The sequence below is a fragment of the Dermochelys coriacea genome, chromosome 8 (assembly GCF_009764565.3).
Source record: "Dermochelys coriacea isolate rDerCor1 chromosome 8, rDerCor1.pri.v4, whole genome shotgun sequence".
Lineage (NCBI taxonomy): Eukaryota > Metazoa > Chordata > Testudines > Dermochelyidae > Dermochelys > Dermochelys coriacea.
Genome location: NC_050075.1, coordinates 9,794,611 through 9,818,645, shown reverse-complemented (window position 1 = coordinate 9,818,645; position 24,035 = coordinate 9,794,611). Strand labels below are relative to the sequence as shown.

Genomic DNA, 24,035 nt, shown 5'->3' with positions numbered 1-24,035 from the left:
TCTAAGAGAGAAGTTTTAATCTAACCCGCTCAGGAAAGAAAACAAGACCGTATGACCTCTGGCAAAACCTAACTAACCAACACAGTTGAAGATTTCAAATGCAGTTATTTTATATTCACAGCTCACCAGCAAACTACAGCTCAAGAAATGTTTGCAGAGATCACGGCGGGCAGAATTTCAGAACAATTATTGCATTTAAGAAAGAGGCAGAGTTTTTAGAAACGAACTATTTGCTCAGCTCTAGTTTGAGCCATTCAAGCACAACTGCAAAGTGAACATAACTATTATTTCACGGCAAAAAAAACCCCAATAATAATACTGACACTTTCCAACAGTGAGATGCCTCTGAAACAAGCACTTTAAAATATCCCCATAGTTCCCAATCCCATCTTCGCTAACCTGATCTACCAGCAAATCAAGATTTTTGCTGCTCCTGGGGATTGTCACTTAAAGTGAATGTTAGCGAATCACTTGCCTTGTAATAGCAACATCCCTACAAAAACCAAAGATGTTTGCTATGAAAACATTTCCTTTTAAAGCGTCAGATTCTTGTTGAATAAATTCTTACTTTCTAGAGGGAAAAAAAATAAGCACAAGACATCAAAACACAAAGCTAAAAAAGTAGGTGTGGAGAACTGGTCGGAACTAACTGCTGTTTTCTACCGTGAGGTAATTTGCCGTTCAAGGACTGCACTTCAGCAGAGCTGTGCACTCCCTGTGAGGGACCTGGAGAACACAGAACTAGTACAATATCCATCTCATTTGGCTGCCTGGCTTTTGTGCAGTAACATACCAGTGCTTCCATCAAATCCGCCCACAGCGTACAGGAGTTCATTCAGCACAGCCGCCCCCAAAGTGCTCCGTCGTTCCTGCATGCTGGCAATTGACGTCCACTGATCCTTCACACCGTCATACACGTCTACAGTTCGCACTCTCAGAGAGCCATTAAACCCTCCGACAGCATAAACGTTGCCTGCCATAAACACCACACCTGTTGGAAGGGGAGAGAGACTTAAGCCTCCGAGCTAGGTTTAGAGATCAGACCGCACCTACAGGTAGCTTGGAAAAGAGATGCCATCAGATGGCTTTGTTGGTATTTGTAACAGAGAAGGGATGAATAGGACATTTGCAAATGTTTAGCATTTGCCTGCTCTGTACAACCATCAGATCTGAATAAGAGCACGTACAGATTGTAGGGAAAACAACACACATAACACAGAATATTAAACCAGGCCTCACTCAAGCTGGTCTCAAGCTTGCCAATTCCAAGGTGGGTATGAGACCAAGATAATTTCAAGGTGTCTCAGAGAGGGGGAGAAAAGTATGGATCCGGAGAGCACCTCTGGATGCTGGATGGTAGGGTCAGTCAGATCTCCAAGGAGGAACAAGTTTCAACTCCACATACCTCACCTCTGATAGGAAAAATCCCTTCTCTTTTAAACTGCAAGTCCAGTGAACGATCTCTGTCCCCAGCTCTTTGCTGGAAAGCCAACAGGGAAAGTTGGCTCCCACTGTGAAGCCAATCCAGAGGAGATGGAAGGAATAGCATAGAGGAAGTAGTGGGGAGCGAGGTGCCTTTGTGCCCATTTGGGGGAGTGAAGCTTTCTCCTGGATCTTGGTGGGAGGCAGAGCTGTTGTCGGCTGGAAACAGAGGGGCTAAATACACTTCTGTCCCCTAAGGAATTTAGTGGGAAAGTGATGGAGGCCACTGGACACGTTCCATTTACCTGCTCTGCATCTCCGGGAGGGAAGCTCAGCTATCTGCTCCCACCGATCCTCCTCAAAATCGTAACACTCCACGCTCCGGATGGCTTTGGGCGCTTGCCCACCAACCACAATCATTATCTGGGAAGGAAAAACAAGAGAAGGGAAATCCTTAGGTCAAGGACTGTTTACACAGCAGGCTGCATCCTGCAAAATAAAAACCGCTACCAGAACCTAGTCAAAGTGAGCTATATTGACAGCTGGGGGGCTGTCTATGTGGGGAGGAGGGTGATTTTTCAAAGGCATAAAAGGGTTGGGTCCTTTGAGAATCTGCCCCTAGAGGACCTATACGCCCAGGAGTACAGCTTATTACATACTGTTTTACATACAAACAAAGCAGGCTTTTGTGCTTATGATGACCTCAATATACGCTAAAAGATTCCCCCTCACCCAAGCTGATCTGCAAGCCGTTTTTTTGGCTTGCATCAGGGTGCTCCATCCCACCAATTATCATTCCCCAAGCAACCCAGGTGGGTCAGCAGAACTTCAACGGCCCCAAAGACTGCCCAAAGTTCTTTGAATTCTCCCTCTCTGGCAGATGAGATATGTCCCCCTTAAGAAATCTTGCTCTATGGCCAATCTCTATAGGGTTGATGTGCCCTTTTCCTCACTCTAATGCAATCCCTATGTTTTCAAATCACAACTGATGGCTCTTGCTCAGCAGAGGACACAACGCACCACCATGGTTCTCATGGGACAGCTGGTGAGAAAGTGCTTTCTTTTGGTTGGACTGGATCTTTGGGATCCATGCCCATATGATAGGTTAAATACCACAGTTAGTAGTATTGCTAAACTATCACTGAAATCAGCCTCTGTACCAGATGACTGGAAGGTAGCTAATGTAATGCTAATTTTCAAAAAGGGCTCCCTGAGGAGATCCTGGCAATTACAGGCCAGTGAGCCTAGTGTCAGTGCTGGACAAATTGGCAGAATTATAGTAAAGAAGAGAATGATCAGATACACAGAAAAACACAATTTGTGGGGGAAGAGTCAACATGGCTTGTGTAGAAGGAAGTCATGCATCACCAATTTGTCTGTACTCTCAGAGAGTCAACAAACATGGGAATAAGGGTGATCAAGTCAATATAGTGGACTTGGATTTTCAGAAAGCCTTGACAAAGTCCCTCACCAAAGGCTCTTATGGAAACTAGGTAGCCATGGGATAAAAGGGAAGGCCTTCTCCTGGATCAGTAGCTGGTTGAAAGATAAGAAACAAAGGGTACGAACAAAAAAATGGACAGTTTTCACAATGGACAGAGGTGATCAGCAGGGTCCCCTAAGGATCTATATGGAGACCTGTGCTGTTCAACATATTTATTAATGATCTGGAAAGGAGGTGAACAGAGAACTGGCAAAGTTTACAGACAACTATTCAAGATAATTAAGTTCAAAGCAGACTGAGGAGTTAGAGAGATTTCACAAAACTGGGTGACTGGGCAACAAAATGGTAGATGAAATTCAGCGCTGATAAGGGCAAAGTAATGCATGTTGGAAAACATAATCCCAAATATCCATATATAATGATGAGTTCTAAACTAGCTGTTATGAAAGAAAGATGTTAGAGTCACCATGGACAGTTCTGCTCAATGCACAGCAGCAGTCAAAAAGGTTAACAGTTCCTAATATACTGTCAGGAAAGGTATAACAAAAAAAATAAAGGACGAAATATCTTCCTGCAACTGTATAAATCCACGGTGCATCCACACCTTGAATATTAAGTCCAATTCTGGTCGTTCCACCTCAAAAAGGATATAGTGGAACTGGAAAACATTCAGAGAAGGGCAACAAAGATGACCAATGGTATTGAACAGCTTCCATAAGAGGACAGACTAAAGATTAGGCCTGTTCATTTTAGAAAAGAGACAACTAGGGGGATATCATAAAGGTCTATAAAATCATGAACAGAGTGGGGGGGGAAATGAATAGAGACATGCGATTTACCTTTTCACACAATACACTAACCAGGGGTCACCCAATTAAATGAATAGGCAGCAGGTTTAATACAAACAAGAGGAAGAACTTTTTCCACACAACAAACCTGTGAAACTCATTGGCATGGGACGTTGTGAAGGCCAAAAGTATAACTGGATTCAAAAAAAGAACTAAATTCACAGAGGATAGATCCATCAATGGTTATTAGCCAAGATAGTCAGCGACTCAACCCCATGCTTGGGGCAACCCTAAACCTTTGCCTACCACAAGCTGGGAATGGAAGATGGCTGGATCACACCATAACTACTCAGTTCTGTACATTCCCTCTGAAGCTCTGATATGGCCTATTGTCAAAGACAGGATACTAGGCAAGATGGACCATGATCTGACCCAGTATGGAAGTTCTTATGCAATAGGGATTTCCCCATGGACTCTCCCTCAAAACCTTTCCCACTGCAGCAGAAGAGTTCTAAAGAGACCCAGAGATTCAAGAAAATCCCCCATTCCTACCCTGCCAAGGAAAGGGAATGGAAATCACTGGCCTTTAAGGGAGAAAATACATATTTGAAGGCTAATCGGACATACTCCTGGCTGGACATCCTGCCTCCCAGGACTGTCTTATGGGAATTTTCTCAAATGACCTCTGAAGATTTTTTTTCTAAGTTTATCCCCCGTTTTGTAACTTAATTCAGCAGCCCATCACCCCATTTATTTATTTATTGCCCATGTGCCTTGTCACATTTACCTGTGTATTGCATAAACCAACGTAGAATTTCTCATCCCACCACAGACCCGCACAATGCACTAATACTTTAAGTGGAGAAGACCTCAGTGTCGTTTCAGTGGTCAGACCACCATTTATTTGCTGTTTTCATAGTTATGCTGACAAAAATTGATGCTGATAAATAAGTGAAGCACTCCAGGTGGACCACCACCCATGATGGAAACTACTCCCCCAGAAAGCACCATGTCTGTGTAAGGGATTAGAGTGTTACAGGGATTCTCAGACTTCATTGCACCGCGTTCCCCTTCTGACACCAAAAATTACTACACGACCCAGGAGGGGGGACCGAAGCCTGAGCCCGCCCGAGCACCATGGCCCAGGATCAGGGGCCAAAGCCCAAGCCCCACCATCCTGTGCCGGAGGCGGGGAACTGAAGCCCCAGGGCTTCAGCCCCAGCAGGGGGCCTGTAACCTAAACCCTGCCACCCAGGGCTGAAGCCCTCAGGATTCGGCCCCAGGCAGTGGGGCTCAGGCTTCAGCTTCGGCCCTGGGCCCCAGCAAGTCTAAGCCAGCCCTGGCGACCTCACTAAAATGGGGTTGTGACCCACTTTGGGGTCCCAACCCACAGTTTGAGAACTACTGGAGTAGTAGGTCTGGCTGTGGATTGCACAGAGGGGTCTTTGTCAGCTTCCTAAGGTCTCGGGTGCAACATGTGCACTGAAACAAATCAGTGCATTTTAAGTCTAAGTTGCTTAGATCTTAGTAAACTTTATCTTGATCAACAGGAAAAAAAAATAAAATCCCAACATATTTTCTGAAGCCCCCAATCTACACATTTCTTGCCCGTGACTGTTGCGTTTGGGAACGCAGGAACATTCCCGATGAGAGCTCAGCAGTTGATGGTTGCCCATAGCAACCAAGCTACAGTGGAACCCAGGCAGATTTTTGAAACGGTCGCTGGCTCCTTCATTGAGAAAGCAGCTTGATTTGTGCATTGCTCTGAATACATTACTTCAGATTCTCTACAGCTATCGAGAGTGAGATTTACTCCTCTTATCACAACACAGCATGCCAGCAGGAATGAGCATTACACAAGACAACCGTATTTTTAGAAGGCTGAGGAGTTGGCACCAAGATAATTAGCCTCGGAACAGATAAACAGCGTGACGGGGGGAAAAATAAAACCCTGATCTCTTGTTTCTGAGAAAAAACAATGTAGCCCAGTATGTAAAGATCCTGAGTTCAAGTCCCAGATGGTTGGGGTGGAATGGGATGGTTAGATAACAGTCTAGAGTATTTACACGGCATAAAAAACAGGGAAAGAGACCTCTGTATAACTGTTTAATGTAGAAGCAATAGCATGAAATTGAGGTGACAAGGTAAAAAGTTATCAGGAAACATTTCCTAACAAGGGTGACTTACTAATTGTGGACTAGCCTCCCAAGGAAAAGGGAGGAAAGACACAGACCTTAAGACATTTTAAACGAGGCGCTGACAAGCAGTGGAGATTATACAGCAGAAAACAATCCCACACTGGTAGGAGCAATAGACAAGACCATATAGCTTCTCAATGAGGAAGGTCCAGAGGGACCACAACCTCCCTCCCTTTCTTTACAGCTAGATGGAAGGCAGAGGTGGGGGGCCCGGCTAGTAGGTTTTTCTTTTGAACTTTGGGGTCATGGTATAGAAAGTGTTGAGAACCTCTGAACTTGTTGACCTCAAATCTTTTCCACCTCTCGTTTCTGCAGTTCCATGACTCCAGCGCACGGTCCATAAAGGACAAAGACACATTCCCCATGACAACCCAAAAGGTAGATTCTGTAGATTAATTCCTATCAAGAACCACAATATGTAGGCAAATACGATGCACGCACTACAGAACTGCAAATTAACAGTATCCAGCAAATCAGTATTTGAATACCGCCTCCTGAGATAAAACTGGTACACAGTCTCACAAAATCTAGCTTCCCATTGTTTATATCCGAAGGAATAGGCACGTGATTTGACGTCTTACAGCCTGAAATTCTCATTAATAACTTCAGTGACAGTTTTCTGTGCAAGCCGCCTGTATGCTTTGGGGATGGGGTAGCGTTTTTCTCCTCCATCTTTTTCTTACTAATGAACATGGATGCAGAGCAGTGCACAGCTCCCATATCAATATTGGGAATCTCGGAGTTATTTTTTCTTGTGCCACATCTATTTTTAGTCGCTGTTCAGAATCTGCCATGAGCCAGTTTTCAGATAAGGTTAGTTGGGGTGTTTTTTTGCTATATCAGGCTCTGCCTCCAACATGCAGATGAACTAATGAGAGCTAAAAGCACCATAGCCCTCTCCAATCGCACAATATCCAAGCTGCTTCACTCAGCAGAAATCTCAGCCAACCCTCTGAGCACTGTAAATCCCTGCCTACCCCACGGACCCGCAGTTCTAAACTATAGTCCCGAGGCCACCAGTAGCCCCCACAACACTGCTGGTGGTCCAGAATGAAATATTTTGAGAACCAAACAGTGGGAAATTCTAACATCGGAACTGCCACATTGGATCAGACCAGTCTACTCCAGTATCATGTCCCTGATACTAAGGAGAGTACCGCAGGAGGGTGCAATAAACCCCTGTAGTAGACTACTATGGAATTACTTGCCCATAAAGGAAGTATCTTCATAACCCTCATCAGTTAGCGACTGGCTCATGCTCCAATGCAGGTGGTTTTATAGCTCTTCTAAAAACAGCTAGCCTATCTAATGGAAATGCTGCTACTGCTGTCATTACACATGCGAGTATCTAACCCTATTTTTAAATGGTCAATTCAACTAGTTTCCCTCCTACTGAAATTGAGCTCGCTGGTCTGCACTTCTCAGGATAAATGCTAGTGCTATTTCTGAAGACAGACTGAATATTTGCTACCCTCCAGGCTTCTAGGATAGTAGCCAATTTTAAGGAAACTGAGGCAGATTCTTGTCCCTGTTCTGCTCAGGCAACATAAAAAGGATCGGAGATTAGCCACACATCCTCTGGTGGGCATTCCCCTGGCATGGGGGAATTTCCAGTATGTGTGCTATTGTCAGGCTGGCTTCAGCAGGCTTTGGGTCAGGCCCTATCGGAGCCACTGAAACGCAACAGAATTAGGAATCAATCAAATGAAATCTAGTAAGAGAACAAGCTCTAGCCATTCAAAGGTGAAAGATGCCTCTAATGATGCAATATCAAAACCAATTAAAAAAAAAAAAAAAAAAGACCTACATTTTCCCTTCTAAGTTTCTCTATTTTGCAAGAGAATTTAGCTTACCTTTGGCAGGCTAACTGGAGTCCTTGGTTTTGTTCTAGGATTCTTTATCAATTGCCTTTGATCCAGAGGAAGCAAGTGATATTTCATGGCCTCAATAAGGAAGTCTTTACACGTGTTGTTATTCTTGATTAAAGCTTCTTCTTCAACTGTCTGGAAATGCCAATAAAGATTATTTGAATGGATGTATTTCACTAGGGAGTTTTCAGAGAAAATATAGGGAAAAGATTGGAATATTTTTTGTAAAAGTACCGCAGTGAGAAAGATAGAATAGCTGCAACATTAGTGAGCAGCATTCTGAGTCTTCAGTAAGGACCTGCTAAGGCACAAAATATTTACTTCCAAGTTTGATCTCTTTCTTACCAGATCTTTAAAGATCTATTTATGCAGGTCTATCTGTTCTGAAGTCATAACTGCATCCAAACAATGAAGGTTCCTTTCATCCCCATATTGGAAACTAAATCCTTTCTGCACGGATTTTCCTGAAGGGACAGGAATCACTTTGCAATCCAGTTCAAACACGAGGATTGGCATTTTACACCAATAGCGCAGCTTCTGGCTGGGGAAGGTGGAGTCCCGCACCCTGACCATCACTCACATCGCGCCCAAACAGTTGAGCTGTAAACAGAGGGAGGCTTGGGGGATAGTGGGGGTGGGGAGACTTTAGCTGGTTTTATGTCAAAGCCTAACACATAGCAACTACAACTTGTATTACTATTTCCCCTTCTCCCAACACCTGTATCCTGTTCTGACACCAGCTCTCCCTCTCTGCCAAGCAGTAGCAGACTTCTGGGACCTTGCAGGTCAGCTTCTCAGTAAAGGAGAAATCAGTGGTGGAGAGTCTGGCTCTATTCTAAGTTTAACTTATTTATACAGATACACCAGTCCTGGTACAGAGATGGTCCAACAGCATGCAGGCTGATCTTTTCTTTCAGGAAATTCAGCCCAGCACCAGTGCTTAATAGCTCTGATCGAAGTAGCATGCTAAAAATAGAGAATAGCCATGGTGACAAGAGGTGGGAAGTGCTAGCTGCCTATGTACGTGCCTATGGTGTCAGACAGGTACATACTTGAGGCAGCTAGCCCCTCCCACCCCTCATGCCACCACGGCTAAACTATTTTTAGCATGTTAGTTCCATCAGAGCTACCATGGCTATGTCTCCTCGAGCTGGGAATCACATCCCCAGCTTGAAGTGCAGATATAAACCCAAGAAAAAATATTTTGAAGTGCAAACATAATAGCACCCAGGAGACACTTAATAGAACAGCATTTTTGGATTCTGTATGGTCTTGAAGTATATATATTCCCAAAAGCCTCCATCTGGATTATGCAGGAATCCCATGTGCATGGCTCAGCTTCAGAATCAGGCCCTTAATTTAACCAGCTATAAAAACAGGTAAGTGGATGCCTTTTTTAAAAAAAAATATATATTTCCACATTTGTGGCAGTTTTAGGGTGCACATCACTGCCTTTTGCACTGCCAAGTAGAATACAGAACACATTCAGGGAGAAAAAGGTTTTTCAGTCCTTGAGTTATCTTTAGATCCCACTCAGTTTGAAGGCACACTGTAAAGTATTGACTCTGGTCTTCGTCCCACAGACTAAGATAAATGCCAAACCACCCACAACAGAAGCACTCGAACAATCAAGTACATAGGCTAAGGATCTACACTCAGTTTTAACGTGAGGATTTTTTTTAAAAAAATGTACTAACCTGTACAAGATAATCTCTGGGCAAAAGGGGCAGACGAACATGCTCCATCAGTTTAGCCATGTGTTCTAAGCGAGCCTCTTTCTCATAATTTATCCAAGATATAACAGCTTCAAAGACCTATGCAAGAGAGTACAATTAACTACAGAAAAGAGAACGTGCCTTCTCAGTAATCATCAAAGCCAGAGGCTTAGTGATCTAAGCATCAGGTTTGCAGTATCTAAAGAAAGAAATAAAAGATGCACCAGGGATAAGAGCTCTAGCAGGTAATAATGCAGAAAGACAGATAAAAATGCACAATGCTGCATATATGCAGAGCACAAACACCATTTCCCCAAGCTTTGGTCACGTGTGTCAAGAGAACAGGGCTGCACACTTTGATAAATCCTCTGTTTCATCATTAGACGATCTATGACATTCTCAAAGCGAAGCAGGTCACCCAGACCAGCACGCACCTCTGTTACTTTAGGTATTAGAATGAAGACAAAATGTAATTAGTCTTTCGGCATTCATGCCAGGCATTATTCGTAAAAACAACACACAAGGATTTATTATTTGTAATACGCGAAAGATCAGGTAGATCAGTTTCACATATGTTTTGGGATCACATGCTAATTCGGTGCTTAAGGTCAGATTTAAATCCCTTCATCGCCTCCTTCCAAAACTTGAAAACAACTATGGAAAATGCTCATAACAGGGCAGTGAAATCCCTAATAGTTTGACACTTGTTCCAGCTCTTAAATTTCACCCTCCTCTGATAGCTGAAACAAGGCAGCACAGCTAAATATATCCAACCACCACAAAAAAAAAAAAAAAACAAACCCGTGCTTCCAGGAGGGAAAGAAGGGGCTGTAGGAAATTTGGTGAAGAAGCCTGGTCTGAGCACAATTCCGGCTTCATTTCCAGATCAAACAGGTTCAGATCTGCAGCCAAACTTTTGGCCCAGAACGAACTGTAAATAGACAGACACTTTGTATAGCAGTAGCTGCAGTGGAGAGTACGCCTAGAACAAAAACAAACGAACACCACAGAATCCTGGAAGAATATGCGTGCTGTGATGTATTAAAAATATAAAAATAAAAACTCAACTGATGGGTAGAGAGTGGTGTTTGGTAAAGTATCTAAGAGCATTTCATGCTGCCCATATTGTTCAACATTTGATTAACAAAGACCAGTTAGTAAAGGCCCATCCACAAAGGAGTTGAAACCACAACAGTTACAATCCTAGTGTAGACAGGGACTAAAAACCTATCAAGAAACGTAAAAGTCATTCCAGAGAAAACCTGCAGAGTAGGGAAAGGGAGCAGGGCAGTTGGAGATATCATGTAATACAACCCTTGCAACAGGATGACTGACTGACAATTCCCATGTTCCCACTGAGCCAGAATTGTGAAATTTGTCACTTATTCACTGTGGGCCTCTACGTACATGTGAAATATCCCAGTGCTGACTTTTGCCCTTCCCATCAATGGTTACCAAAATATCCTCGCTCTCTGTAAGAGATTTCAAGTGCATCCCTTACACCTAGCATCTTGGAGTATGGCATATTCACTCAAAGTTATGAGTACATGACTTCCAGTTTTGACCTTTCCAGGCAGTCACCAAATGATTAGTCCCACAATTTACAAGTATCTTAGTTTCTTCTGGGAGGCAGCCACATTAAGTCCAAGGCCTCCAGTTTGGAGAAATTAAAGTCATGTGATGGCACCAATTCTACTGGTTATAATTTAGTCAAAAATAGTTGATGGCTATCTCGAGACATCCAAAATAAGATTAAAGAACACTGCTGGTGTTGTGTGGAGGAAGTTTATACTGATGCTACCCGTGCTGTACCTCCTCTGTGGATAAACGGGAAAATTCAAACTCACAAGGTGTACCTCTGGTACCTTCCAACAGTACCCAATTCAATTTTTAACAGAGGAAAAATCTTAGTCCAAAACCCCAACTTCTTTTATTTAAAAAATTGTGTCAGTTTCCACTGTTCTGCAGAATTAAAATTGTTACCAGGTTCCGATCAGTGTTTGTATTTCAGTGCACAACTCTACTCACCATCCAGAGCATTTCACAGCTGGCCCAACAGAATCTGAATGGCCATAACCCTTCCATTGATTGCAACGCCCCTGTGACTGAGAGAGAGCTTTCCAGCTACACACCACAGAGAACCTGGATGTGAGAAAGCCAATCTCTTCCATTCAGTTCAGTGAGAGCCACCTACCCAAACCAAGGTGCTGCTCTCGAGTTCAGGAGAAGGGGAGCTCTGACTTGCTGAGTAATGAACGAAGTGTAGAAAGAGACTGGGACTGCCTGAAAAGCTTTTATACAAGGTTGGAATATCACCTCTGTGCACACTACCCAAGAGAAGACAGAGTGAACCTTCATGTTTTCCCATACAAAAATCTCTGATGACCCCCGATTCCGAGAAGTTCTGCACCAGCTTCCGTAGCGTGGCATGGGATGCAGGTCCACAGAGGATTGGGCTCACAGCCCTGTGTTATATTATATTAGGTTTAAGTGATGGATCAATAAGCAAATTTTAGCCCAAGACATAGGCGATTTGGGTTCAATCCCCTGTTCTGTCACAGACTCCCTCTGGGTCTGGCTACACAGAACTTTGGAGTGAGTGAGCAGGCTTCCCAGCTCAGGTCTAGGGATGGGGGCAGGCTTCAGGATCCAAGCATTAGCATGAGCCACAACATCAAAGCCCTGTCCATACAGCTATTTTTAGAGCACTGGCGCGAGCCCTGCTAACCCGAGTCTGTCAGCCCAGGCTGGGAGACCCGCTCCCGCTTGCTCCAAAATGCTGTGTAGACATACCCTGTGTGACCTTAGTCTCTGCCTCAGTCCTCCCCACTCTGTAAACTGGGGATCAGAGCACTTCCCTATCTCACATGGGTGTTGTGAGGATCAATACATTAAACATTGGTAGGCACGCAGTAATGGGGAGCTGGGTTACCACTTCTGCAGGTTACTGCTAAGTCCCAGTTTCATGCACTCCTAGTTTTTATATGTCTGAACAAACTTGATTTTGTAAAAAAAAGGTCCCTCTTTCTATGTCTGATGTCTGCAGTTAAAGAAGCAATGAAGTAAGGAGGGAGAGATGCAGCCAGGTACAGTAGAGGTACTAAGAGGACAATCCTTCAGGCTGACCACATGTACACAAACAAGACAGATTAGTTGGTGACAGGAATATTCAAAAAGCAATGCCTCCCAATGCCCTGTTACAGTTTGGTCCTACAGGTATTTGACTATATCACGTCCATCTATTCTGGAAGATGGAATTTACTGGTTCATTAGTTCCATTATAGACAGAAGACACATCAAGAATAGGCATTTCAACTTATTTCTTTACCCATGAAGAGTTTAACCTACTTTAAAATGAGCACTTCTCAAAATCTGGTTATGACAATTTAGCCCTATGCCATTTTAAACATTTGTCTACTTACTCCATCAAATTAATTTTTAAAATAATCAGCTACACCAGGGGTTCTCAAACTGGGAGTCAGGACCCCTCAGAGGGTTGCGAGGTTATTACATAGGGGGTCCACTCCAAACCCCACTTTGCCTCCAGCATTTCTAATGGTATTATATATATTAAAAAGTGTTTTTAATTTATAAGGGGGGAATCGCACTCAGAGGCTTGCTATGTGAAAGGGGTCACCAGTACAAAAGTTTGAGAAACACTGTGCCACACAATGAGAACATCGGAAGAGATGAATATGCAAGGTCAGAGAAATTTTACTGCCTATAATACCAACATTTACATGAGCTATTGGATTATTCTATCAATATGACCTGAATTTTTGGAATTTTCTTTGGATGCCAGAACGTTTCCTGCTTGTCTACATTAATCCCATTCTTTTCGCATCTCTAGCCTGTTATTAATTTCTGTTGTTCTGAATGTGCAGCTTCAGCTTACATTTTCTTTTACAGTCTTGCACGCTTAACTTCAAAACCTACCAACAAAATTATGTTTTCAACTGTATGAAGTCCAGAAGAGAAGAGTGAAAGCTTGGCTTTCCATATTGTGGGAACATGGACAGTAAAGGCTATTTATTAACATAACAGATGTGTCAACACAGCAGTGCAAAGAGCTAGTAAAACCCTGTGCAAGCTGCTCTACACAAGCAGAGCAAATTTGTGGCAAAATCATACGTACAGAATGAGAGTTTGCTTTTCCCTTGTAGTTTCCTGATGACAAATTCATTATGCATCTATAGCTCAGATTTTGCATGTGAGTGAGCTAGGATGACCAGGTGTCTGGTTTTCAACCGGAACACCGGGTCGAAAAGGGACTCTGGTGGCTCCAGTCCCATTAAAGGTCCGGTCGGCAGTGCTGTGGTACTAAGGCAGGTCCCTACCTGTCCTGGCACTGCGCTGTACCCTGGAAGTGGCCAATGGGAGCTGGGGGCACAGTGTCTGCAGCAGGCGAGAGCAGCATGCAGAGCCTCCTGCCCCCATCCCCCCCCACTAGTGTCAGATCTGCTGGCTGCTTCTGGGGCATGCACAACACAGTGTCAGGACAGGCAGGGAGCCTGCCTTAGCCCCGCTGACCAGGAGCCGCCCGAGGTAAGCCCGCGCCCCAACCCCTGCCCCAGCCCTGAGACCCCCCCCAAACCCAAAGCCCTCATCCTAGCCCTCACCCCCCCAGCCAAGAGCCCTCACCCCCCCAGCATCCTAACCCAGCCCATAGCCCCCTCCTACACCCTGAACCCCTCATCCATGGCCCCACCCCAGAGCCCTCACCCCTTGTGCCTCAACCCGCAGCCCCCTCCCACACTCCAAATCCCTCAGCCCCATCTCCCAGCCTGAAGCCCAAACCCCTCATCCCTGGCCCCACCCCAGAGCCCGCACCCCTTCACGCACCCCAAGCCCTTGCCCCAGCCCAGTGAAAGTGGGTGAGGGTAGGGGAAAGTGAGCCACCAAGGAAGGGGGAATGTAGTGAGTGGGGGCAGGGCCTCGGGGAAGAGTCGGAGCTAGGATGTTCGGTTTTGTGCCATTAAAAAGTTGGCAACCTTAGAGTGAGCTGGTCATGTCAGTGTAATAAACTACAATATCATGTTCCGGTGACAATCAATCAATCTATCTATCATTTTAGGTGCTTATCTGGCCCCTATATTCCTAAAATCTGAGCACCTCACAATCTGTGTGATGTCTTCATCCCCACAACCCCCCTGTGAGGCAGGGCAGTGCTATTCTCCCCATTGTAATTATACATATGTGGAACTGAGGCACACAGGCTACGTGACTTGCTCAAAGTGACACAGGAAAACTTGAGGTGGAGGGAGTAATTGAATCCACCTCTCCCAAATCCCAGGCTAGTTCCCTAACCACTGGGCCATCTTTCCCTCCAGCTATTTCATCTGCATTGACCAATAAGTAGGGCCCTACCAAATTCACAGCCATGAAAAACACGTCCCAGACCGTGAAATCTGGTCTTTTATGTGCCTTTACCTCATACTATACAGATTTCACGGGGAGACCAGCATTTCTCAAATTGGGGATCCTGATCCAAAAGGAAGATGCTGGGGGTTGGCAAGGTTATTTTAGGGGTTTGCAGTATTGCTGCCCTTATTTCTGCGCTGCCTTCAAAGCTGGGCGGCAGAGAGCAGTGGCTGGTGGCCGGGCGCCCAGCTCTGAAGGCAGCACCCCGCCAGCAACAGTGCAGAAGTAAGGGTAGCAGTACTGCAAATCCCCCTACAATAACCTTGTGGACCCCCCCGCACCACCACCACACAACTCCTTTTTGGGTCAGGACCCCTACAATTACAACACCGTGAAATTTCAGATTTAAATAGCTGAAATCATGAAATTTAAGATTTTTTAAAATCCTATGACCATGAAATTGACCAAAATGGACAGTGAATTTGGTAGGGCCTTACCAATAGGGTACGGTGCCTGACATGCCAAACTTCCAAATGGCACCAGCCACCATTATTTTTCTTTTAAAACAAAACAAAACCCTGCCAGAAAAAAGCATTTCCTCATTTCCTCCTAATAGTGGACCTCTCCTCCCTGAATTACCCAGTTCTGAATTACAGAACATGCAACCTCCCATCCAGGACTAGTGAAAGGCCTAAGGGCGGATATCTCATGATGCTTTGGAAGAGGAGCTTTACATCTGAGAGAGAGAGACAGAGAGAGATTCCTGTTTTCCAAAGAGAAATGCAATTTCCTTCTTACCCTGGAAGGAGTTGGATAAAACACTTTTTATAGTCAAGACTTTATGTAGAGAAAATTGTGATAGAACATGTTGATGGAGTTCTAGAATTTTTATTAGTTATAAATTTTCTCTCCTTTTGAGACATGGTGCACTATTGGAAAAAGGGCTTGTGGACAGCATAACATGAGACCAGTTACCAATAAAATGGCTAAAAACTCAAAACATTCCCGAACAGATTCTCTATTACTACATAACTTACTGTACCTTTTCTTCTGAAGACACAGTGAGCTTGTCACTTGAAATTAAACTGCAAACCTGGTCCAGACTAAGGCTAAGAAATTCTTCCCCTAGCATCACCTCGGGAAAGTGCTGCTCTGTTCAAAAAATCAAAGGTTGGAAAGGAAAATTATAATGAAATCCATGCTTTCAATCAACAGAAGGACTACAGTATTCAGAGAATTGTTACTATTACAGCAATAGCCCAAGACAAATACGATTACACTGGAATCAAAATGCTGAATAGACTAGAAAATATTCTCAGAGCAGGTTAAAGCAACCTGATGTTATTTGAAATGCTGCCCCAGAGACTCATTCACTAATTGCAATAAATCATAAAATGGCACAAATAAAACTCTGTAATGTTGCTAAGTATTTTTCTTCAATGGCAAGTATAATTACCAATGGCAATTCAGAAAGAAGAGCTCATTTCCCGACCAACAGATAACCTGCAACCATGCCACCTCTGGATGTGACCCTTGTCTGCTCTCGCAAGCTAAGCAGCATTAGATTTGTTCTGTACTTGGATGAGACACCCCCAAAAGAAAACCACACGGTGAGGCAGGAAGTGGTGCTGGCGAGTCAGTAGGTGAGACTGAGTCAATAAGGCCAGCACTGTTCTAAGGAATGCTGTGTTGCTGGCTTTCAGAGATGATGAACGGAGGCTCTGAACGTTGCCAGTTATTAAACCAAAAAACCCTGACTCCGATTTGAATCATTTCAACAAGACTGGGACTGTCAGCATTGGTGTGTATAACCCAGCAGCTGTCTGACAGCTACATGGGAAGTGAAGAATTGCACAGTATCCTGCTGAAATGTCAGGCAGCTTGGGGTGATTAAATAGAACATGGAGAGTCATCAGCCTCCCGTCTCCACTCTTAGGCCTTCCATAACCTCCAACCCATCAACATCCCAGGCATCTCAACAGCTGTCAGCCACACTCCACCCTGACCCCTCTCTTGTGCCACCCACCCCCCCCCCCCGTTTCACTAATCCCTACCCCCCCTCCCTCGGCTGACACCTAATACTTGCATCTTCCTCTCCTGTTCCAACAAGCCAAATGCCCAGGGTCAAAATCACTCCTAACAGTAACTCCAGTCTGTCAGCTGGTCTCTACCTCCACCACCTCTGACCACTGACCTCCCCTGTCCCTGCCCTCACCCCCATTGCTCGCTTCCGCCTACAAAACCTTTTACTGTCCTCAGGCTCCGTCATCACTAAGTATAAACCTAGTCTTCCCCATCCTCAAAATTCTGACTATGGACCCCACCAACTACCTATCCATCTACCTACCCCACCCTTTCCTCTAAACTCATAGGATCCACCCTGGCCTAAGTCCCTTTCCACCATCCCCAACCCCCTCCATTCTGACTTTGAGGGACACTGTATAAAAATTACTAAAATATTTGTGTGTCACAAATAATCAGACAGGAAGCAATCTCCCTGGCAGCAACACAGTTCTGAAAGAGCTCTTCAGATCTGACAATGCTTTCCATTACATATTGAAGCTTAACGAAGGGCACAGGTCCAGAGAATGAAAGAATTAGACATTTGTTGTCTAAAAAGGCTGAGATCTGTTTACAGACACTTTTATTGCTGGACAAATATCCGTACTACTGCAAGCTGGCTCTCTTTTATACAGCCCAATCCATTATTATAAATGTTTCGCAGGAGAGTTGGTGCTTTATGTTATTATGTAAATCAATAGGATCTGTATATATCCCATCATGCATGTGGTATTTTAAAGGACAGAATTAAGACAGCCGCTGCCCCTAGGCACTTACAGTCTCACCTATCGCTTGTACAGCCCCATTTATCTTTTAGCTGAAATATGACAACATGAATCTTTAAGCTTGGGGATTCTCTTTGGAGCAGCAACTTTCAAGGCCTAATCCTTTCAGCACTGAGAAATCCAGCCATGAGCACCGAGGTGAGCTCACTGGGGCGAGGGCCACATCTTGCGTTCTGTTCTGTACTGCACTCACGGTGCCGTGTGGGTTAAATGACAACAAACAGGTGGCAATGCCTTCCCTTACATTTCCTCCCTTTCCGCTCGCTCCGCCCTTGCTGTCTTCTAGGAAACGGCCATCACAGAGGACTATTACTCCAGCTAACGTGGCAAATTCTCTGGCTGAACTCAGATATTAACAGGCCCGATTCTCACTGACACTTTACAGAACACTCTGACTGCATAAGGGCGGATGTACATTACAATCAGCACCCGCTTTAGAGTACCGTCACATGAATGGCTTTAGTGTAAATGAGAATTGGACCCTGATATGTTGTGCCTATGCCAGCGGACAGTACAAGACTCCATCCAGCACAATGCATGTGTTCCGGATAATGCAATCTACGTTTCAGCCAAGACAGTACAGGGATTGGACAGTAGACAAAGAATATTTCATTCCTTGCTATTTGTTACAAGCATTTAAAATATGTTCTGATTTTACACATTTAACAGCATCTGCCCTCTCATATAAAGAAAACTACTTCACCTGCCTAAATTACCCATTGTTTAAAATTAAGCTTTTTAAACGAGGCATTTTCGAGTAACTGAGCTCATGAAATCCTTGGAGTCTCCCTCAGATTTCTGGCTTGGCTTAATGCTGTTACATAAACTCCTCAAAGAATTTTAATGGCATTTTTATTAATGGAGTTTCATCAACGCTATATATGCTATTGTATTAACAGGGACTCAGGAAGGCCAATAAAGCAACAAAAGCAACTGCCAAACAACCAAATAAATACATACAGAATGCACTGCTTGTTAGGTTAAAGATTAACCAGGGTCCTGGAAGCAAGGATAATGAGGTATTACAAGCAAACCCTTACACAATGAACCATCCCTTTCAGAGTATGTTTTTCTCCAGGGAATAATGCAACAAGGGAGGCTAAAAGGTTTTGAGGGAGAACGCCGGAGAATTTGGTGGCCACCCGATTTTTTTGTTGCGAAAGAGCCTACTCACCATATGATTAAAACCCATAAACGCCAGGCAAAACGTCGCAGAGGAGAGGAAGCGTGAACGCAGAGCCTGATCGGGGAAGGACTTGGAGACTAGCCCTGCTTTGCCTACACAAAGCACAGCACAGCAGGCAAAAGCTCAAAAGCAAATCTGCTGGAGAAAGGAGGGCGTGGAGGAATTAAGAGCATGGAGAAGTCTCGCTCGGGTCCACTTGGGTTTCTGCCTTTGGTTCCTGTATCTATTAGCTGGTGCCCATCTCCTGGACGATGCAGGCAGAAAAGCAAGCAGAAAGTATAAAGAGACGCCATTGAGGAATCGGTATTATGCAATAGGTTATTATCCAATTAAGTCAGCCATTAAATTGAAGAGGCATTTCCTCGACGGGTGTCAGTTGTCATAGTTCCTTCGAAGTCAATGGTACAATGACAATGTACACCAGCTCGGGATTTGTCCCTAAACCTGTTTGCCTAGACAGGTGCTCCTAGAATGCACATCAAAGTAGTGCAGGTTTGTTGTGGTTGGATACCAGCTGCCAAACAAGAGGAATTCAGACAGCTCCATCAACATGGCTGACACGGCTGAATAACTAGCCAAAGGGCCTTGATAGCGCAACGCAGCTAGTATTCCTCATCCAAAGGCCACCAAAAGAGCGTCTGGTGTGTACTGGGACCATATAAGTTGAATTTAGCTGAGGTGGAGCAGAAGGACAGTCTGTTTGGGACAGACAAAGCCTGGCACACTCTGAACAATACGTCTGTAGCAGTTGGCATGGTTGCAAATAGTGGCAACCTCTCTGTCCAAGCTCTACTACAAGTCTTGGAGATTAATGCTCTCAGGCGTTACCCAGAGCATGGACATTAACTTCTGGTACCGCTTGGTATATCGGAACTCGCCGAAGTCAGGGAGGCTTTGAGAGTGACTGTGTGCCCTATGGTGCAGCTGCAAACTAGAATAGCAGCTTTGTACTAGACTGACTTTAAGTAGAAAATGTTCTCAGTGACTGAGCAGCTTGCATTAAGGTTTGGCTTTTAGCTGTCCAGATACTTAGCCTTCTCTTGGCTCATTTAGATTAAAAAGAGTTCTTGGTACATAACATGATGCCCAATACGACTAGACAAATTTGAGCTCATGCGGTCTGTAAGAGAACTGTTGCAAGTAGTATCAAGAAATAAATAAAGTAAATTCACAAGTACCCATTGTGATCAATGAATGGTTACTACTTAAGGTTGTTTCCAAGTATAAAACAAAAACAAAACAACCTCTCCTTGTGCCCCCGGCAAATTCTCATCTTAAGCATAAAATGGTATCTGCAGAATATAGATCAAATGTATTAAGAGAGACTGAACTAAGGATTGTGTTCTCTTTATTATACTGCAGTGTATGAGGTGCGGTACAGAGAGATAGAAAGACAAGATACTGGACATCTAAGATGATTAGACATGCTTTTCAGTTAGCTTATGGATAAATATTTGAGAAAACTATGAGAGCAACTTCCCCCTCGTCGGTCATAGTAACATAAATCCCCAAAGGGTCAGTCAGAGGAGCCCCACTACAACATGCTTTGAAAGGCTGCGCTCACAGAAGAGGAGCAGGAGAGAAACAAACTTGATAAGAAACAGACAAGATATTCAGCCTCTGTTCTAGAGAGTGTTTTTTCCAGAAGAACCACCAAACTATATTTCTATTACAGATTTAGGAACACATAAAGGAAATAATTCACCCGATACCCGCCTGCATTTTCCATAACAAATTAAACTAAAATCCTTCATTTCACCTCCAAAGCTTCCATTATTCTGAAGGGCCTCCGTCTTTTGCAGGATCACCACACATCAGAGCCCTGCAAAGTCCAATAAAGAAGCCCACTGCATGTTCTTTGGAAACATTAAAAGTACGAGTTGCTAATGGCTCCAGCCCCAAGTATCCTTTATACTTGGGCCCAAACTCTAAGTGCCTGGGATGAGCCAGGATGTTTTGCTCACCTGCATATGCATTTGCCTGCTGCAGAAGTTCAGTGCAGGTATGCACATCTGCAAAGGCTCGAATTCCAAGGCAATTTGTGGGGTGCAGCTGGGACTGGAGAAAATCACAGCAGTTTTGTCTAACATCCATTAATTGCAATAAGCTGGCAGCTGGCAACAAAACCTGAGAGGGAGTGGGGAAGGGGAAGGGGAGGGGGAGAGGGAGAGGGAGAGAGAGAGAAACCAGAGTTAGCACCAGAGGCACCGGTTTGATTCCTGGCATAAATTCACCAGATATTACTCCCCTTCAAAACAAGTATGGGTTTCTTGGCTTTTTAGGGACGGAGGGTGTCAGCGGCGGCACAAGAGGTGCTAAAGATTTAGGAGCATCTATGGACAGAGGGTTCCCTCCGCCATGTGGTATCCGGCAAAAGCAGCAACATCTTGGGGCACCCAACAGTGAAGCTCCCTTCCTCACTTCTTCCCCACTGAAGAAGTTGCACAGGCAGGCAGAGGAGAGCGACAGCACAATGGACCTACTACAGCCAATCCATCTAAAATCCTCAATTGGTTAACAGTAGGTCCATCGTGAAGCCTTCGTTCTGGAGAGCATTATATTACTTGCAGGCTTGGGATGGATCTCACACCCCACTCACAAACATTCCATTATACTTAGGACCCCAACCACCTGGAAACTGTTTCCAACCAAAAAAAAAAAAATCCTTTTATTTGCAGGTGGGTGCTCTGTACCAGCAAGGAGCTATTAATGTGCTCCACAGCCAGTTTTCAGTTTAAAAGGTTTTTAGGTACAGAACTATTCTCTTGGGGGGCAGCCCTAATACTCAAACAATGGCCATATCTTTGCACCCACAAAACTGCAGATGCCACTTATAGGATTTAGATGCTGAAATACTCGACTGCACCCACAAATGAGGTACTTAAGTGTCCAGGCACTGGAAATCGCACCCACCCAGAACTGTGAGTGCAAAAATGGAGGCCGGGATAAACCCAGGACGAGAACTCAGCCTACGGCATTTAGCACTGTTCATCTGTGAGAGAAAATGCCTTCAGAGTTCCTGGACAGGAAGTCAGAGATGAAGTTAGGGTGGACACTGCAGCCATCACATCAGCTCGTTACGTTTCTTTTCTCGTCTTTTGCCAATGCACTGCGATCAGTTTTTTGAGTCCATGTTTTCATAACTCTGGCTAGTGCCGAGAACTCGTTCTTAATGGGAAAGCCAGCCACACATTGATGGGGTTTCAAAACATGTCACCAACTTCTAAATTATTTCTGATCGGGGAAACAGATGCCTGTTAAAAAAAGCTTACCTTACTGCAGCTCACTGTTGGTAAGAAGCAAAAATGTTTTTTTCCCAAGCCTCCCCCTCCCCCATACATCTCAGCAGAATAGCACTAAACCAGCAACCTGCCCTTAGGTACATTCTAAGCCACTGATCCATTCCAAGAAAAAAAATCGAATCCAATTGGATTACATGTTAATATTACCAAGCAGTAACTTTCACAGACAGCTACAACCCCAACAGGCAACAATAAAACAAAGAAATCAATTAACCCATAGGGCTGTTTCATCCAAACACTTCGATCCCAGGAACAGATTAGTCTGTCTGGTTGATTCAATTAAAAAGGAGAGAGCAGTGTTATCTTAACATCTAGCTATGAACAACTTTCTACTTTCTCATTATTCTACTAAAACTGCCTCCTTAGTTCAATGTGGGGGTGTGCACGCAGCTTACATAACCATCCCAAGGAACGAGATCCCCCCAGGTTCACTACAAGCTGAGGTTACTCCGTCTGTAGCAATACATCACAGCTTCCGAATGTGCTGTCCTTAGCAAGCTGAGTGAGAGGATTTCCTTGTGTGTTTTGGGATAAAATCTGCATGAAAGAGGCCATCCATAATAAAGCTGTACTGTTCTGGGTTACAAATGCACAACAAAGCCACACAAACTTCCCGGAACCCCTCCTATTATAGCACTGGGCATGTAAGGGGTAAACGGTACTTCACTCTGAGTAGTGGAACAATTCCCCAGGACATAAGCATTTGGCCTGCTGCATGGAAAAGAGGCATCATTACCTAATGCTTAAAGAGAGAGAGAGAAAAATATAGTGAATCAACAGATAATTGGGTTGTTGCACTCTCTTTTCTCAGCTGCATGCTTCTCTACCAGTCTTGTTTTTACCAGAGAACATGAAAACCCAGCTAAGGATATCCGTTAGCACTGTGTATGTTTCCTGTAGAAATAACAGGAGGAAATGCCCTGCCTAATCACATACCCTGGCTAAATCTCAATTCCACTATAACCCATGCAAGTTTTTGCCATCTATTTCAACTGCATCAGAATTTGGCTCTTAATGCTTGAATTCAAGTTGCTGCATGCAATTTAGACAGCAAATGCTAATCATCTGGCTTCTCAGCTACATCAGCTTCCTGGCTAAAAACCTGAGTCTTCCTTTGAAAGTTGCATCAAAACCTGTGCTACATTTACTACCGAAATTCTCTATTGGGATGATTTATATCTGGAATCTGATACATGGTTATAAGCTGCAATATCCAGATCTCAGCAGCTGCTGTAGCTGGTTCTCAGATTCTTGTTTTGCTGAACATTATTTGCATGGGATTGTATTTTTTTAAATGTTTGGCTGAGGTCACAACTGGTTTGGGAACAGTTTCTGAATGTCAGAAGGTATGAACACATTTATATTGATTGCTGCAGTTGAAAGGAAGTATGGCCCAGTGATTAGGGCACTAGCATTGGCTGCGGGAGACCTGGGTTCCATTCCATGTTCTGCCACAGACCTCCTGTGTGATCTTAGGAAAGTCAATTAGGCACAAAGACTGAGTTTATCCTCAGTCATACGGGGATAGTAGCACTATCCTGTCACACAAGGGTATTGAGAGCCTAAATACATTAAATATTGGGAGTAACTCAGATGCAACAGTAATGAGGGCCAGATAAATATGATAGAAGCAAACAACTAGGTAGACCTAGACAGCCCATTCAGGATACGTTGAGGGGGCAGGCCTGAGTCAAATATGTAGATCTGGCATTGTAACCCTCCCCTGACAAACCACACATCCTCATTAACAAAAGGTACTCTGCACATCAGCAGAGGACTGAAGGCTGCTTCCCGAACAGACATCCTGAAGTGCTGCAGTTTCCCTGAAGCCTCTTCCTGGAAATTTTTCTACATAGTTTGACAGGTTTCAGAGTAGCAGCCGTGTTAGTCTGTATTCGCAAAAAG

The 24,035-nt window shown here is 44.2% G+C and overlaps 1 protein-coding gene across 5 annotated transcripts in view; it reads right to left on the bottom strand.

Annotated features, from left to right (window-relative positions):
* The window catches only part of KLHL3 (kelch like family member 3), a 72,812-nt gene that overhangs the window by 17,749 nt on the left and 31,028 nt on the right, over nt 1-24,035 (bottom strand). For all 5 annotated transcript variants that reach the window (XM_038414876.2, XM_043490540.1, XM_038414877.2 and 2 more), the window contains 6 exons: nt 20,793-20,955; nt 15,839-15,948; nt 9,418-9,534; nt 7,706-7,855; nt 1,728-1,845; nt 794-991 (listed from right to left, as the gene is read on the bottom strand). In XM_038414876.2, the coding sequence (XP_038270804.1) occupies nt 794-991; nt 1,728-1,845; nt 7,706-7,855; nt 9,418-9,534; nt 15,839-15,948; nt 20,793-20,955 (856 nt within the window). The remainder of the gene's footprint in view (nt 1-793; nt 992-1,727; nt 1,846-7,705; nt 7,856-9,417; nt 9,535-15,838; nt 15,949-20,792; nt 20,956-24,035) is intronic.